The following is an 18,420-nucleotide window of genomic DNA, read 5'->3' on the forward strand; positions in this document are numbered from 1 at the left end:
GCAGGTAGAATTTAAAAAATTAAAAAACTCAAGCAAACTTTTCCTGCTTGCAAAGCGAGGTGCTTGTTAAAGGATGATTTTTCTGTCTGTTCCCTTTCAAGTGATTGACCTTCAACATAGGGCTCTCCTTAGGCTGTAGATGGCATTAAGTATCAAACCTTCCTGTATATTGTATTAATTGGAAAACGCCCCAAACTCAAGAACTAAAATAATTTCAAAAACATTGATGTAGTCAAGTCAAAAATGTAATGCAGAGCTTGAAAAGAACTTCAGAGATAAAAATAGCTGGAGGTGCCGAAGCTGATGTGAGGAAATGCCTGCATTTTAGAGAACATACAGAACAATCAAACTTTGGGTATGACTGTAACAATTCAGAACATAATCAACCAAATATGAAGAACATTAAACAGATACAAATCCCAGTGCACTGATTCCATTATAATGTAACCTATTTCCAGCTGTACACTTTGAATCTGGATTAATGTTTGAGATAAGCCATTCTTTTTGAAAAAGCCATCATTACTAAAAAGTTGAAAGTCTCATGTAATAGCACACACATTACATGATCATATTTATGTATCTTTTCATAACATTAGCAGTGTGTTAAAGGTATACTATTTAGGAATGCTGGTTACTATTGATAAACATTATAAGAGTTTTAACATTGTTAATAAGAATCTTGCATAGTAGTATAGTACCTATAAAATACTGCAATGTTAATGCCCAGCAGGGTTTAAAGGGTTAATATACATAACCAGTTTACCATACCATAATGTAGACATATAAAATTCTCGTGGCAGTCATTTTACTGCAAATATTCTTTGGCAAGTGTGTTTGTTGCAAAATGTGCCCAAGCAAGACTGACATGATGTGAAAATGCATGAAAGCGAGAAAAAATGAACTGGAATTAAAACCATTTTTCTTTTTGACATCTCTTTCTTTCCATTTATCATATCTGCTTCAAGGTGAAGTGAGCTGAACACGTTGCATGCACAATGATCTTTTCTTTGAGTTGGTTATAGAATATATCCAAGACATAACCACAATACTTGGTTGTGGTTGTACACGATCTACATTTTTCTCTGATATTTAAAGTTTCATTACTGTTACGAGTGTGGGAAATAAGGAACAACAGCCATTTTATCTTCATCTGTGTTATATAATGTGCGGTGAACTCTACTCCCCCTGTGTTGATTCGCACACTGGCACACACAAACACAAACACACACACACACACACACACACACACACACACACACACACACACACACACACACACACACACACACACACACACATCATGGCAGCAGCAGCAGGATCCCCTGTGTTTCATATCCTTATGCAAATTTCACAGTGGTGCGGGTGTGCGATGAGTGACAGGGTAGAATAAATGAATGTCACTGTCAGTGCTTCACTCTCTCGCCTCAGTAGTGTGATTCTTACTCACATGGAGCTGGGCAATGTTGAAGTTAGACTTGACCGGGCAAAGTTCCCATGTCTCATTTTCCAGAAACATCCTCAGCTCTTCAAGTCGCGCCCTGAGGGGATGAGAAGAAAGACAAAGGATTGGGGATGGAGTAAAAAAGAAAAGAAAAGAAGAAGTCAACATGTCCGTTGCTGAAGTCATGCCAGCTGCGTGTTTAGGTCTGATTACGTCTGTTCTGAGAGTCCAGATGACAAGTACAGACTTAAAAAAGCCTGCAAAGGTCACTGATGCTCAGTGAAAATGAAGAGGTGTGTGCGTCTGTCTGTTTGTGTGTGATGTGAGTAGGTGTGTGTAACATGTTTCCACTGTACTGTCATCACAGCTCAACACAGCCACCCTGACGGTCACCCGTAAGGTCAATATCAGGTCTCTCTGTGTGAAATGTCAGAGCAGTGTTGACATCAAACACTACAGCAGCCCGTGTGACTTGTCTTAAAGGTGTTTGAAGAAGGAGAAGTGAGAGAACATTAAACAGTGGTGACAGACAGGGAAGCCCTCTGCTACAAAAATAAAGAAGGGATATAACTCGCATATGCAAAAGTGGCAAAGTGAGCTCAGAAGTATGATATCATGTGATATATAGATATATATATATATACATACATACATACATATATATGTATGTATGTATATATATATGTATACACACACACACACACACACACCATTCTGCGGTTGTTTACCCGAAAATTACAAGACCTTAAACTGGAAAAGTATCTGTTGCATGAAAACTCTGTATAGGCTATTTGTAATTTTCGGGTAAACAACAGCAGAATTCCTAAAGTCACTGGAAGACATAACGGTCTACAGAAACCAGAGAATCTGCAACCTCTGTAATGACAATCGTGTGCACAAGCATCATATTTTGTTTGAATGTCAGAATGTAAGCTTAATCAACTATATAGAAAAGTATTTGCCAAAGTATTATTTACAATTCCAATCTTTGTTTAAGTTAATTGTGTTATTGCAGTCAGATTTTTCAAAGAATGTCCTGCCTTTGTTTCAATAACATCAGTTGTACTTAATGAGACCCATTTGCCATTGTGCTATTATTTTTGTATGTAATGTTTGTGCTCCGTTCCATGTTGTGTGGTCTTGAGTTGAATGAATAGAATGAAAATGAAATGAAGTCGGTCCATTTTTCACATTTCCCTACAGTTTGCATTCAGGATTAAAGGACATCAAATCTTTTGAAATTATAATAAAATCGAGAAAATGAGTTAGGAAAATAAAAACAGACATTACCAAAGGCGCGGCTCTTTGATATTAATCATATCTGAACCCTGATAATGTCATTCTCTGCTTTGCACCCACAGGGCCAACAATGGACCCACCCCGATGACTGAGTGTGTCCCCGCAGGCAGCTGACAGACAAATGCAGGCATCAGCCAGTCAAAGTTCAGTGATGGGTAATCTCTCTGGGAATGACACCCCACTGGAAAATGAATCAAACCTAATGTAAAGATGATGCACGCCAGAAGCCTCCTGGGCAACAGTGCAGATGTGTGAGTATGTGAGTGTCTGTGTGCACATGCACACAGCAAAGGGGTTGATAATGTGCCTTCATAATGCTGTCTAGTGTCTACCTCCTCTTCCTCCCTTCTCTTTCACCTCTGCCTCTTTCAGCCCCATTAATATTTCCCACTGAAATCACCTTTAACCTAAGGATTTATCCCCTCACGTCTCTGTGTCTCCCTTTTGCTATTTTGTTTCATATAAATGGAGCTTATCAGCATCCTGACATTCACAAATCTTATCAATGATTCTTGACAGGTAATCACAGTGCTGATCAATGCAAATCACATCTGATGATGTGGCGCTGTCTCTGTGAATGCATACATATTCATGCGGTTGGCAGGGGGTTGCGTAATCAGGAGGTAAATGTGCTTCCAGTTCAGTGAGTGTTACCCTGTAATTACACTACTTACACTACTTCGAAGAAGGTTACGCCGGGAATACAGCGCGATCAACGCAGCCAACTGTTGGGATTGTGTGTGAAATTTTCTGTCACGCAACCTACTGCCCTTGAATCAGTTTCATCCGCTTTCATCTTGATGATTTCCTTTCAATTAAATCAGAGGAATGCACACATCAAATCCATGCACTCTATGTCTAATTGTTCACACACAATCAATCCTATCAGCTCAGTGAATGAACAGAAGGGATGTTTGATTGTCACACCATCTCGGTAATAATCCAGCAGCAGTGGAGACATCTTACCTGTGGTAATTTTTAAAGTAGTTCACACTCTGGCGTTTGATGGACTCCTGCAGGACCTCTGACTTACTGCCACAGAACTCCTCACCCACCTGCATCAACCTGGAAGACAGCGTTGAAGGAAGAGGGAATAAATGATGGCAGAGATAATGATGAAGGAAGAAGAGAGCAGGGAAAGAAGAAAGGGATTTGTGGCTGGTGCAGTTATCTGATACATGGAGTGAGGAAAACAAATAAATACTGCTGCCAAATTTTCACTGCATGGAACGGCATGGCTCTACTCAGCCTGACTCCCTCTTCTATGGTTTTCCATTAGTTTTAGTTCGGTTTCAGTGTCTTTTATTCAGTCACATATAATACAGTAAGTACAAACAACAGAAACTGTATGAACAAAACCAACAGTCTATGTATTAAGTAGTGACTGAAAAGACTCAGGCAAAAGCAAAAGCTTACATAAGCCTGTCCTTAATTCTCATCAATTCATGCTACCCTTTCTAGAAGAAAAATAAATAATTCAGACATGTAACCCTCAAAAATTGTGATATAAACTATTCTTTTGTAAACCAACAGTGAGTTGCAGATTTTTAATTTCATATTGACATTGTTCCACATTTTAACCACAACAACAAAAACAAAAAAACTTTTAATCTCTTTTTTCTCTTTTGGTACAGAGAAATAATTAAAAAAACCTCTCAAATCGTATTTGCTCTCTTGTACTTAAAAAAATCTTTGTACACATTCTGGGAGTGACTTTGTTCTTGTGCTAAACATTATTTGCATTATTTTGTAATAAACCAAATCATTACATTTCATGGTTTTGGATTTTAAAAAAAAGTTACAGATTACAAACAAAATTTTAATCACTCAACCCAGACTGTTAAAATTAGCAGTCCACAGTGCTATGGCATACACCACTCATACTACGGCGCACAGCTGATGAAGTGCAAACATTCTTGTGTTGATAGGCAATTAGGGGCGGGCTTTATTACTTGACTAGACAGTTAAATGCAGCTACCCTGGTTGGTTGGTACTAGAATCACTGGTCGGTTAAAAACATATTATTAGGATACAGAGACAAAAGAGGATCAGCACGTGAAACTAACCAATGGCGCTCTCTCTCTCTGTTTTGTCGGATGATGTGTAATGTTCGATATGAATGGTGCAAAGTGCCACACATTTCAACTGCATTAAAAATATGATGCGGTTATTGAAAAATATGATTAACTATTTCAATTTGCCCTTCTAAAATTATGAATCATGAATTATCCACAAAATTCTTGTATTTTGCAATCAAAAATATAAAAGTGATTTCCTAAATGATCTTTAGCCTCGTAGTCTCTGGGGGAGGATCGCTGTGTGCATTTGACTGACAGCTGAGCCAGCAGGGGCACAGAGACACCATGTGAACAGACTTGCTCTGGTAACTGTAACTTGCCAGTCAAGGGACAGACAACATGATGTTACAGTTGCAGTGGTGAAAAAAGACCTCAAAAGTCTGCGTGTAAAGTAAGCAAGCTGAAATGATCTTTTTTGACATTTTGAGGTGGCTGACTCACAGCTGTCTCAGGAATGTGAAAAGATTATTTCAACCACACTATGCACACAGAACAAACAACCGCATCCTCATAAGATCCACTAAATGTACATTTCTCCATTTCAGGTACTGATTTGGGTAACTGGACCTCAAATTTACAAACAGTTGAATATGATATCACAAATAAATACATGAACTTGAAAACAAACATACATTATAACATATTAGATTGTGCTCAAAAAACATGTCTCCTCCCTCCACCTACAAACTTGTTCCAACCAAGTACAGGCTTCACTCCCACATACAGTAACAAAGAGCTGAGCAATGTTCGGATGATCCAAAGCTGAAGAAATGAGACGAGGGCATGTACATTTCCTATTCGATGGAATATTTGCAGTTAGTATAAGTTTTTAAATGTGTTTGGACATACTGACTGTAATTTCAGTTTCAATGTGCATGTAAACAAAGTCAGTGATAACTGTTACTGGATGGAAGCCTGTTGTGTTTGCATCTAAGTGTGTTTGCATAATCTCAGTCAGTTAGTGAGTAAGGGTAAAAAAGAGGGTAAGGGGAAAAACGACAAAGAGGGGGACAGTGGTAGCGAGATAATGTATATCAATTAGTGGAAACAGGGATAAGCTGACTGCTCTGGCACGTACCTGCTGATGACATCAAGTACCACTATGAAATCGTCGTATTTGAAGTTTGACATGTCCGTCCCCAGAATGTAGGCCTTCACTTTCAACTGGACATCCTGAGGAGAGAAATGAGAGAGAAAGGGTGAGAGTGGGGAGGAAAACTTGGGATTGAGCAACTCTGAGTTAAACGAAATCTGGGAAAAAATAAAAAATAAAAGCTAGGAGCAGACAGGGAGAAAGAGACAAGGCAGCTTGTGGAATTAAAAAAATGAGACAAAGGGAGGATGAGATGCAAAGAGAAAGAGTACACTATTCTTTCAAACCTGCCAGATCCTTGTCAGCCCATGCTCCAGCTTCTTCTTCACATAGCTGCGGTCCACCACCGACTCATCCGACTCTGCTGCGTCATCTAGGGGTATTCAAACAAAGCACACAGGTATTTAAAACTTTTAACAAGACTTATGAAATTCCATTACCCCGTATCCATTTTATTTATCTATTGTTGCATGTGTCATTTCAGCATGACTCAAAGGATTTAATTTACTTATTTCAATGGACATCTGCACAAAGAGCAGTGAGTGACAGGATCCAAATCAGAATCCGCACTGAAGTCAAAAACGGCCATTGTTATGGTTGATGAAGAAGAAAATGAAAAACATCCCTTTGATAACGATAAAATATGATTCCTTAGGTGCATTCTAACACTGCTTCCAAACATATAGTGATCGGGCGAAGTCTGGCGGATGCAGTGCAAATAATTGTCCAGATGTATCAGGCACATTTAGGGAGCCTATTGAGCCCTGATGGGGCCAAAGCAACGGCTTGCCTCTGCCGCTTTGAAAGCATGTGGAGGTGCGCAAAGATTTCAAAAAACAGAAACAGGACAAGCTGTTTTTTTTAAACAAGCAACACATCACTTTAACTCTTTGCTGACACACAAAGCAGGTTGGGACATTTTTAATGGAAAAAACTGGAACAACCTTATGTTTGCTCATTTACATCACATCCAGTAAGACAGAAATGTATAGGGTTCCCACAAATTTTCATGGACAAAATTTCATTGTTTTCCATGACTTTTCAATGACCCACATATTTTTTTCTTACCAAATGGTTTTTAAACTTATAAGATTCAAACATAATTCTGTTCAAACACAATTTCAGCCTCTCTCTTTCAGCATCCTAACAATATCTTTTTTCTTACAGTTTCTGGTTGTGATAAATGGTGTCATATTGGTGTTTTTCAAGACAACAAGCCCTTCAAAAATTTAAGTGAAAAAAAATCTCCCAAAAAAATTTTTTTTCTAAAAAAAAAACAAAAAAACAAGTCAATCTTTTTAAAAAGGTTCTCTATAAACATTATCAAAAATAAAATAAAATTAGAACAAAAAGAAGATAAAAACATTTTTTTTTCTACAAAATGTTTCCTATAAAAATCGCTAATTTAAAAACAAAAAGAAAATGAAGAAGAAAAAAAAATCACCCAAAATTTTCAAAGGGAACATGCTACCCAAATAATAGTCATGTTGTCTTTAAACCCGTTTTTTAATAAATTCACTGTTTTGCTACATTAATATAATTCAATATATCACACACAAAGTCTTTCCAAGTCTTTTTATGATTTTTACTAGTTGCACGACATTTCCAGGCTGGAAAATTTGAATGTCAAAACTCCATGACTTTATCACATTTTCCAAGAAAGTGAGAACCCTGGGTGTAATTTGACTGGGGAAATGTGGCGTAGTTGATCTGCAGTCCTGACATGTGTCAGTTTTGCCCTTTGTTAGTTTGACCATGTAAACAGCCTGAATTTTAGCTAAAGACTGAGACTTTCTCTGCAGTAGTGGTTGTAGGTCAGCAACTGACAGCTGGAGGTCACAGAGTCCCTCAAGAGAGGGAAGAATGACAGCGACCTCGAACACAAAAGGGCAATACTGGACGACACATAACAATTTAACCAACACCTCCAATGAATGTGGTTCCTCCTCTATCAGCTCACTATCCTCTCTTTCATGTGTGCTTTCTTTTCCTCTTCAGCCATCAAAGAGAGACCATGTGGTGCAGACGGTGAAGAGGCTGCAATGTCACAGTAGCTGCAATACTTTGCTCTGGCTGAAAATTGCTTCAATCAGTCTCAAGCTGCTCGCTCTGTTTGAAGTGGATCTCTGGGAGAGCCAGCAGCCATGAGCCTGTGAGTCAACAAGCAGGTGGCTGTCAGTTGCGCACTAAATTCCTTTAATGTAGTGGGAAGACAGAAAAATGGAGGGACTTATCTTGGACATGGATTATCCGTCTGGTCAACGTTTTTGTGGTTTGATAGATAGATATCTTTATGATAATATAAAATGTTAATTGTCTTTCATGTGTTCTGCTGTTATAAGAGTTGTTTTTCAAACATTAAAATAAGATAAATAAGCACACAATAAGCAAAATAAAATTGTCCTTTAATTTAGGTTGTTACAAAATGTGTCTTAAACTTAATTCCCAGTGGCATTAAAATAGTCTTAAAAAGTCTTAAATCTGCCTTGGCTTAAGCAGTAGGAACCTTGAGTTGGCTTCTTTTGTGAAGTAGCCAAAATATACACTGTCAGTGAGATTAGCACTACTGCTTTTGTTATCAAAATGAAAAACTGCCATCAAAAATGTGTCTAAAAAACAAGAAAACAGCCATTTTTGGCATCCTGTAACAGCAGATCATTTTGAAATATTGCTTGGAGCAATAAAACAGTCAGAAGCAGCCACAGTGAGCTGTTGAGTGAAGAGCTAAATGCGAAAGGCTGCACACCTCCAGCGTTTTAGCGATGTAACCAAGCCCTTTCCCTCATTAACGTTATCAATGGGTACTTTTGCTTTTCGTTGTGACACTAAATGCTCTGCCATCATCTTGTAAAATCTGACAACTGTTTCTCTGTGCTGCGACTCTGCTGCTCCTGCGGCTTTAAGTTTTTTTTACTTGTAACATCAATTGTCTGTGTAAGTATTGATTTAAACAGAAAACAAAAACAAACGCAAAACAACACTTTGGGCTGTGAGCATGTAATATAATTGGTTAATGCCTGAACAGTAAGGCAGCACGCCTCGTTCAAAAACATAATCACAACAGTTTCTACGCAGGAGAGAAACAAATAACTCTGGTCCTGGTTCTGTAGACAAAACCAAAACTATTAAAAAAAAGGATAAAATTCTTCAGCAGCATCTGTTATTAGAGTTCTTTCCACCTCTGGTTAAAAGCATGCTCTTCATGTATTGGACAAGAGTTTATATTTACAGTGAACACACTGTGAATCCATTTCTATGTGTGCCAATCACAGGCAGTGGAACAGATTATTGATGAGAAAGACATTTGAGAGGTAAAAATTTCCAAGTTTGAGTGGAATGAAAACAACATAAATGTGTCACTGACAGAAGACGTGTGGATCTCGTTGTGTTTGACATCACACACACTGCCCTTCATTAATCTTTTTACCAGATGATGGCGAGACACATTCGTCAGAGAAAACAAGGGAGATGGGTATGAATCATGGGGAGTGGTTTTCTTATTCTGAAGCATTGAGCTGGTTGAAAGACCTGAAGGCCTAAACACACAAACACATAATTTAACTCAGCTTGTCTAAAAAATCTCCAAGCTGTAGTCAAAGCAAAGCAACTGTACACTGCTGAGTTTGTCTTCTGAGTAAGACAGTCTTGCTACTTTGCCTGTTTTTATGAGAAATAGAGTATTCACACATTGCATTCCATAAAAAAACCATTAACAGTAAACTGCATATGAAACACATCCTTTTTTGATGTCAGAAACTAGAGCAGTGAGGGCGTTCCCATAATGACACAGAAGAACAAAAAGCTCATCCATTAAAAGAAAGTACGAACATGTGTTTTATTACATCCACACACTGTGTCTATTTAATGACATAAATATGATGAAGAACAAAAGAGAGGGCAGGAGGAGTTGACAAAAGCCTTCATAACCAAGATGTGGTGAATGAGGAGTTAAAAAGTGAGCGCATTGAAAAAAAGGAAAAAATCGTACTATCAAAAGGGACCTCAAGAGGTTAAAAGACATGAAAAGCCTAAACCAAGAGACACAAGCGGGGATCAGTGAACGTGGATTAATCAAAGCTCCTCAGAAACCTCTGAGTCTGTGATGGTATTACTTTATGGTGATACAGACAGAAAGAGAGGAGAGTTTCATTCACCAACATGGGCTGATTAAAAATTAAAAACACCTTAACTGTAAAAAGTATAGTGTTGTTCAGGTGAGATGCAAATATATGGACGGGTAATCCTGGTGTTACACAATGACATACATTACCAGATAACTCTGAAGAAACAACATATGTTGCCATGACAATCTCGGTATGCGAAACTGCGCTTACATCCAATGTGTGCCATACAGATTAAAGATGCAACTGACGGCATTAATGACCCCATGATATGATATTATTGCGATAGTGGAGTCACAATACAATATTATTGGGATTTAAAAGTGCTAAATGCAGAGTATTGTGATATTGTCTATTTTTTTTATTAATATTTTATTAAATTTTAAAAGCCAAAATACATTCAAATGAACAGCAGCAGTGGACACTAGCTGACTGGCATAAGCAAATCACAACAAAACACACGGCAAGAACATGAGCTGGTAAAAGAAACCAGAAAACAAAAGGACATATCTAGAGAAAGAACAAACAAAAAAAAGGAAAATAAATAAAATAAAAAATAATGGGAGGGAGGCAGTGTTGAGGTTAATCCAAGTTAGTACAAATATTGGAAACCATATGGGTGAAATTCTTCCCATTTAAAATAAGAATCCTCCACCCTGCCAAGTAGAGACAATGATATTTGTTCGTATGTGATATTGTCTAATAAGATATCTTACCTCTGTTAAAACTGCGAATTATGTCCCCAAAGAAAACTTTGTCAACATCTGTTTTTTCTAATAAGTTTGTCTCAATCATTTTACTGCAGCTAGATGTATCTAGTTCTATTTATTTCACTCTACCAAAACTTTTACATTTGCAATATTAATTTTTAAAATAATTTTAAAAAATGATGCTTGGCTTCCAAGAATCGAAACAATGTTGCCACCCCAAATATTGCGACACTACGCAGTATAATTTTTTTTCGGACCCCTAATATATTTGTTTTCAATCACATTCTTAAAGGGGAACTCCACCTATTTTACATATCAAAGTCTTTGCAGGTCCTGGGGGAGTTCTGCTGCACACATCTGAGTCAGCACCTAAAAAGAAAAAAAAATCTGGATATGTGGAACTAGAAAGAAATTCGTGGGACCTCTGTAGCCCACTCCTCATCTCTGCTTGAGGCTAGAAGCAGCTTAAGGCTACATTAGTCACTACTAGCATAACACACCCCAATTTCTGACTGCACTGCTGGCAGTTCAGTTGCATTTTGGGTAATATAAAAGACAGGTTTTGACAAGGAAGAAGAAAGTTAGGAATGAAAAACATTATCTTTGGCTCTGCTGCATTAGTTGGTACTTTTCTTTGAATTGTCCATAATGAGTCTGACAATGCTAAATTAGGGTTTACTCTTCGCCCTGTTTCCTCAGTCATCAGTTAATCGTTAACATCCCCAGTCGCTGATGTTCTCTGAGAAACAAAGTGGAAGAACTCTGTCCTCTGCAGTGTAGTTCACTTCACTAGTTTTTTTAAACTCTATTGTTCTTTTTCATCAGTCCAAATGCAAAACATGACTTTACCCACAGGATCTGTGTTAATCGTACTCTGAGGCATACAATTAGCAGTAGAGAGGATCTATTTGGCCTTAGAATAGATTCTGACAGTGCGCTCAATACACCAAAGAGGAGAATAATCCTCAAGACGATTTCATGTCAAGTTTTATTTCTTGCAACAGTGCAGAACAATGGGTTTCCTTTAAACATCCTTAATGGGTAAGCTCATGCCTCAAATTGTCCACTGCAAATGTTGTCCATCTTAACAAGAAGTTTAAGCCTAGCATCAAGTTCAAATAAAATATCCTATTCAAACAGGTGAAAAAAATCTGTCCATCGCAAGATTAAATAACCTATTTTGTATACAAGCCAACTTGCTAAAGAAGTGGTTTTAGACTAAAGTGTTGTTTTCCTTCTACAAGAACACTTGTCAATCTCTGAATTTGCACAGTTCTCATAGGCCCCTTTCCCAATGCACAAAAACAGCACAAACAGCACTATCATCTGGCTTTGTGTATTTCATGGGAAATGTTACAAATGATTCTGCAACAGTCAAGGGTATTTATCGACTCAAGCTCTGATCGGCTGCCATGGCAATAGTGGAAATATGACACCTGGATGGCTGCGCTAATTTTAGCCCCTTTTGAAGTGCAATGCAATGATATGTTGCCTCGTATTCTGGCCGTCTCCACACAAGATTGGACATTGTTCCACATTTATCGGCGCCAAAAAAGAAGTAACCACTTTTGGAGTGGAAAAGCAGTAGAGCAGAAGTTGCAGTAGAAAGCAGCATGAAGGGTAGTGCCTCCATGCTGCTTTCTACTGTTTACGAACTCTGTTTTATGATGTGTCGGTTACGTTGCACTTGACCCCACCAGAAAAAAATTAACAAAAAAACAAAAAGGCTTACTAGTCAACTGCAGAGGCGTGTACACAGTTCTGTTGTACTGGCAAGAGATAAGAAGTCTATCACTTATAATTAGCATGTTTTCCCAAAGTTTAAAAAACCCTGAATAGATGCACTAATTGCACTCTAGATGCACTAGAGTCACACCTGCTGCTGCAGTGCAGAAACAGCCTCTTAATTTGCCTGATATCAGACAGAATTGTCAACTCATTACTTTGGCTGCCACAATAGCCATAATATTGCCATTTCAAGCTTTTGGCAAGTCAACCGCAGAGATTGGCAAGCAACGGCCTCTATACTCCTTTTTCATGGGAGCGCCGAGCATTTACACTCTGCTTTAAACACAAGTAGCACGACAAGGCACTAAATGTTTATTCTGCGCTATCCGCTTCATGTTTGGGATTTTTTCAAGTCACAGAGAGTGACTGGAAAAATACCCAACTATGGATTAAAACGCTGAAGCTGCTGGTCATTGTTATTTTTACCCAGCAGTCCAATCACAGTGGAGGAGGGGCAGGACAAATATCACAAAGACCAATTGTCAAGCGTGCTGAATAACAACAACAATGGAGAAGACATTAACACTCGAGCATTTAAGGAGAGAGGACAGACCAGCAGGTCTGTCTTCTCTCCCTTCATGCTTCAACCTTCACTTTATCCAGAGCAAGGGCCAGAGCAAGTAGGTAATGAGTAGGTTTCAGTCAACTCAATCTCGGTGGCCAGATTCAAAGCTCTGGACCCAGGCAGGTTTTGAGCACCAGACCAGCAGGATTATTTGCTGGACAAGAAGTCACTTTCACAAAACAGTAGATCAAATTTAAATTCTGTCCAGCAACAACACCTCTCCACCTAGTAATATCATGGCCGTTTATCTCCCCCTCCCTCTGACTGATTGCAATCATTGCACAGAAATGGATGTGACACCTCATGCTTTTTCTTGGCATTTGAATTTAAGTGAAATCTATGGTGTTCATATTCATCTCAGATTCTGACCTTCACTTTGAGTGTACTCATGATGCATTTTAAACTCAATGCGTTCTCATCCTTTTATATTGCCTCCGCAGACAATACTATCATGTTTTAGCCATTACCGGTCATGATTTGTCATAATGACACTGTGGTAGGGTTTAATCAAACAAGTCTGGGGATTTCAAAGGATGGCCTGAACTCAGGTTTTTCAAACACTGTCCTTGAGACTCCAATAACATTGCTTGCAATTTGAGTCATTATTAATGACAGAACTGGTTTAAACAATTGCATCATTCATTAAAAGATGAAAGAACAAAAGGCATGGAAGACACTGTGAAATGGCAATTTGACATAACTGGGTTTCATTTCATGAGCCCAAGGACACCAGTGGGAGTGAGGGGATTAAACTGAGAGATTAACTGATGACACAAACCTGAGAGGGCTGAAAGAGTGAGGCTGTGTCAACAGAAAAAGAAAAAACTGCACACTTTTTAATAATGGAGTATTAACTAATATTTCTACAAGTACTCTAATTAAAGATGAGAGTTACCTTGTCTATAAGAACTTAATATCCCACGTTAATAGGTAAAAAAAAACTGTCCAAAGTATAAGAAAAAACCCCTGTAAAATAACAACAAATAATAATAATAATAATAATAATAATTAGTAAATTAAAAAAGGACAGTAACACAAACAAACAAGGCAAACATGATTCATGATGTTTCTTAAAAAGTGCTTAAAGAATTAGTATGCATTTGTAACATGTTTTTAAATCTGTAATAATGATAGTTATACCACTTCTGTATATATATTTTTTTCTTTTTTCCCTAGAATTTTTCTCCAGGCTTTTCAAAAATCAATTTTTAAAATTACTAATTTCTCATCAAGTTGCTCATTGCATTTTTCTCGTTTTTGAAAGAAATCAAACCAATTTGTTTAGGATACTAAGGGGTTAAATACTTGTAGCAGTCATCTGAAAGCAGCATTAGAGAAGTGATCAGGTTTCAAAGGGTTTAATACCAACCAGTATTAAGAGGCAATAAGTCACATCATGATTTTAAACTCCCTTATAGATTAATGATTGGTCTTGTATGTAGCATCTGGTTGGGCTCAAGTGTTAAAACGAAATCTGTTGAAAAAAGGCTTCTGGTGATAGTACTACTGTTCTCTTAAACAAAACACACTAAAGATACAGTTAATGCTTTGCATAACATTTCTGAATTCATAACATTTATATTTCATAAAACAGGTATTTTTTCTCTCTATTTGTGCCCTTTTTTCAATAGTTTTTCCACATGACTTTATCCTCATTTATTGCCCATACTCTACAGTTGCAGTCAGTGCAGTTCGTGTCACTGTTGACCTGGCGAGGGTGTACAAAGCCTCCCCACGTTATCGACTTAAAGCCTTATCGATGGTCATTAAAGACTGTTACCGCAGAGAGGGAGGAAAAGATAAATGATAGGGAAAGCCGCCTTTTGCCAATCTGCAGGTGGTAACTGGTGTTTGACCTTTGGTGACATTGTGGGTAACGAGTTCTTGGTGACTCACAGGGCAAACACCCACAGGGGCCTTGGCTCCCCATTGGTTTCAAACTATGAGTCACAGACAAGCAGTGTGTGCATGATTTTGCATAAATCTGTAAAAATTTTGTGAGAGAAAAGTCAAAACCAGAGGCAGAGCAAGGGGTGGCTTCTGGGGCTCCAGCTCTAAATGTTTCCTCCAAAGCCTCGAATCTCTGAGAAACTTTGCAACACACGGATAAAAATATATACACATCTTGTTTATCCTACTACATTATTCCCTAAAAAAATCTAATATAGTTTAGTAAATATTCTTCTGTTGGACTGATATACAATCCAGAGTACTGATGACCACATTACTTTGCATTGTTGTAAATCCTTGATTTTCAATTAGAGCAGCCCAGATTATTATGGGATGGATTCAAATATCACAGATTCGTCAGCTAGAAATGTATTCAGTATAACAAAAGCAGGTTTCAAGATTAGTAATGCTGTTTGCACCAAATTCCTAACCTACCTAAGTCATGTAACTTAAAAATGGTAACAACAAACAATTTTTGGAAACAAAGAGAAAACAATTAGTTACACTTGACAGGATGTTTTTTTGCCTTGGTAGCATTACATTTTTCTAAAAATGTAGAGATTTTTAGGCTTTTGACTTTTTCAAATGGCTTAGAAAACAGTGCAAAATTGCTAAAAAATGCGCCCCAGGGTAGTATACCCCCGGAGCTCTCTAGGTTTGGGCTGAGCCACAAGTATTCACGGCATCTGGCTCCACCTCGGGTCAAATCATGACTGTTAATTTCAGAATATAATAACACAGTCAAATACAAGTAAATGGGTAACAATAATCGATGAGAAACAGATACACGCCAAAAAAATAAAGCTGTACAGCTGTTTTAATATGTATAGAATAACAAAGCAGGCAAAACAGAAAACTCTCAACAAGCGCAAGGTTCGCCTGCAGCACTGCTATTTTCACATTTTTATTCAGTGCTGATTTGGTGCAGTTTGAGCATAAAAAATGTCTCTTTTTTTTAGATACACATGTATGTGCTAAAAGGCTTGTTTGCAATGTTGTATGGAACTTGCAACCCGAGACGTTTACCTTTAGCGGAGATGCATTTGAAGGGATTGCAATAAATCCAATTACTATATACATATGAGAAGGCTGTTAATACTGAGAAAAAAATGCTAGAGGTTGACATGAATAAAAAAGTAAGATGAAATGGGTCAATCAAAGAAATAAATTGCAATATGTACAGGCCAAGGTCAGTAAACCATATGCTATTTCACATAGCATGCTCCCTAGTTCATATGCTGTGTTACTTCTGAAATTAAATGAGGTGTGAAAGCCAACTCTCGCTCTGACTGCTGAAAACTGATCTTTTCTTTATCATAGCGGAGCAGACAGCCGCCATACATTTCAATATCGCCTCCAGGGTCCATGGCCATGCTCTGTATGAACATATAACAGCTGCACAAACTGGCTGTGGTTATTTACTTTCACACGCATGGAGCCAATGTGCCTGACAGCCATCAGTGCTGATCAGAAATGACAGGGTGTGTGCTACAGTAGCAAATCTATTTTGTCAGGTAGGAGTACGACCCTGACTCATAATACTTCCTGAAACAACCTTTCCTTCCATTATGTGGCAAGATTAATTACTGAAACATTACACTGACCAGCTCAATATATCAAGTGGCCAAAAGCTTAAATTCAGTGGGATGCTCTTTTTGCTTTCTCAATGAGGTGAGAGGTGTGTGTAACAGAAGAGTGATCCTCAGTGGGTCTGACCGTTAGGACTCGTGTGAAATGGAGGTCACTGTCTGCGGAGGTCATTCTCTCCGATAAATGACACAGAGCCGGTACGGTAAATCATTACTCTGATGGACTTTACACACATTAGGATAAAAAGAGAAAGGTGAAAACCAGGACAAAGCCAGGGTCAGGGACACCTTTATACAGAGGACAGAGGTAACAGCCAATCAAACAGTGAGATGATAGACGGGCCTCATGAAAGGGAATGTGGTGTCCTTTTCCCCTGTGAGGAGGATGGCATCTAATGAAGGCTCCTGAATGTCACCAACCATTCAGGGCACCTTTGTGTCCTTATCCATCCACCTAATGAATTCTGTACAGTATGGAAAATATAAATGAGCCCTCTTTGGATACACAGTGGGAGGGCACTAGCTAATTTGACAGTTCTGTATTTGCAGTAAATATCTAACAAAGTCTTTGGCAACACGAACGATATAAACAGTGATGAGATGAAAAGTGCTATAAACTAAATCCAGTTTGGTTTCTTTTCTTACACTGGTCAGAAATTGGATTGCCTGTGAAGCTTACTACTAAACCACAAAGTATGTCCCGCCCTGACGACTGAGCTTCTTGAGGCTGATGTTTTCACATCTGGCTGACTGAAGGCAGGATGGAGAGAAGCTGCGACACAAGCAAGACTTTTCTTGTTGATCCAGACATAAGCTTTAGGTTTGGACAGATGTGGTGTTCAGTCATCTTGCTGTTCTTAATGGGCTATAACTTGAGTGTAGCTTTACGAAGTTTCCGGTGCAGACTCAGTGTGCTTGATGTTGTTATCACAAAATGTACATAAATGCTTTTTCTTTTCTAAATGATGAAAGGTGGAATTTTGGGATCTAAATACTATCGGAGGGTCAAGAATGTCACAAAACCCCATAATTTCATCTGTGAAAAGTACTTGCATGAACTGAAACAGCTGGGGGTGAAAGTCCTGTTTGTATTAGCATGGAAACAGAGCACATTCAATGTCACGCATGACACATTTCCATAAGAAAAAAAATGCATCATTCGTGCTTCATCACCTGTGCATATATTTATCCTTGAAACCATACGGCTGGGTCATTCTAATTCCACAGTGTAAATTCAATAATGTGCAAATATGATTTATATTCATGTAATTAGGACAGACTGTCAAAGCAATTCAAAGCTGATGATGCCACAAAATGAGTGCGCACAAAACATATAATAATGCACCGTAGAGGTACTGTACACTGTATAACTATATGCATATTAGAGTCTGACAATTTTTAGGGGCTTCTTGTGGGATTGCCAGTATTCATTACAAACTGGGACGGATCAGGAGAAAAATCCACCAGAGTGAACAGAAGGCCAGTTTTTATCCCTAAATATACTATTCTTATATGCATAAACACAAATTTATTTGGGAAATACAATAGGAATTATTTCTCCAGGATTGGGACAGGAGTTTTTTGTGGGAATGGAAGGGGCCAGGAGTAGCGCTGAACAATAAATCGTACATGCTCAATCAACACATCACAGAAAAATTAATAAGGAAAATAATGTTATTTACCTAGCAATAAGGGGCCCAAAATGAACACCTGCATAGTGCCAAATATGATAGACTTTACATTTGGCAAGTAAATCTCAGAAGGCTATCTACTACACTGGCAGGTA

General features: G+C 38.2%; 1 protein-coding gene across 1 annotated transcript in view; it reads right to left on the bottom strand.

Annotated features, from left to right (window-relative positions):
* The window catches only part of vps50 (VPS50 EARP/GARPII complex subunit), a 133,721-nt gene that overhangs the window by 55,036 nt on the left and 60,265 nt on the right, over positions 1-18,420 (bottom strand). The window contains exons 14-17 of the mRNA XM_042506207.1: positions 6,199-6,284; positions 5,897-5,991; positions 3,707-3,805; positions 1,448-1,538 (exon numbers count right to left, since the gene is read on the bottom strand). Coding sequence (XP_042362141.1) covers positions 1,448-1,538; positions 3,707-3,805; positions 5,897-5,991; positions 6,199-6,284 — 371 coding nt within the window. The remainder of the gene's footprint in view (positions 1-1,447; positions 1,539-3,706; positions 3,806-5,896; positions 5,992-6,198; positions 6,285-18,420) is intronic.

This window comes from Plectropomus leopardus, chromosome 18 (assembly GCF_008729295.1).
Source record: "Plectropomus leopardus isolate mb chromosome 18, YSFRI_Pleo_2.0, whole genome shotgun sequence".
NCBI classification, from domain to species: Eukaryota; Metazoa; Chordata; class Actinopteri; order Perciformes; family Serranidae; genus Plectropomus; species Plectropomus leopardus.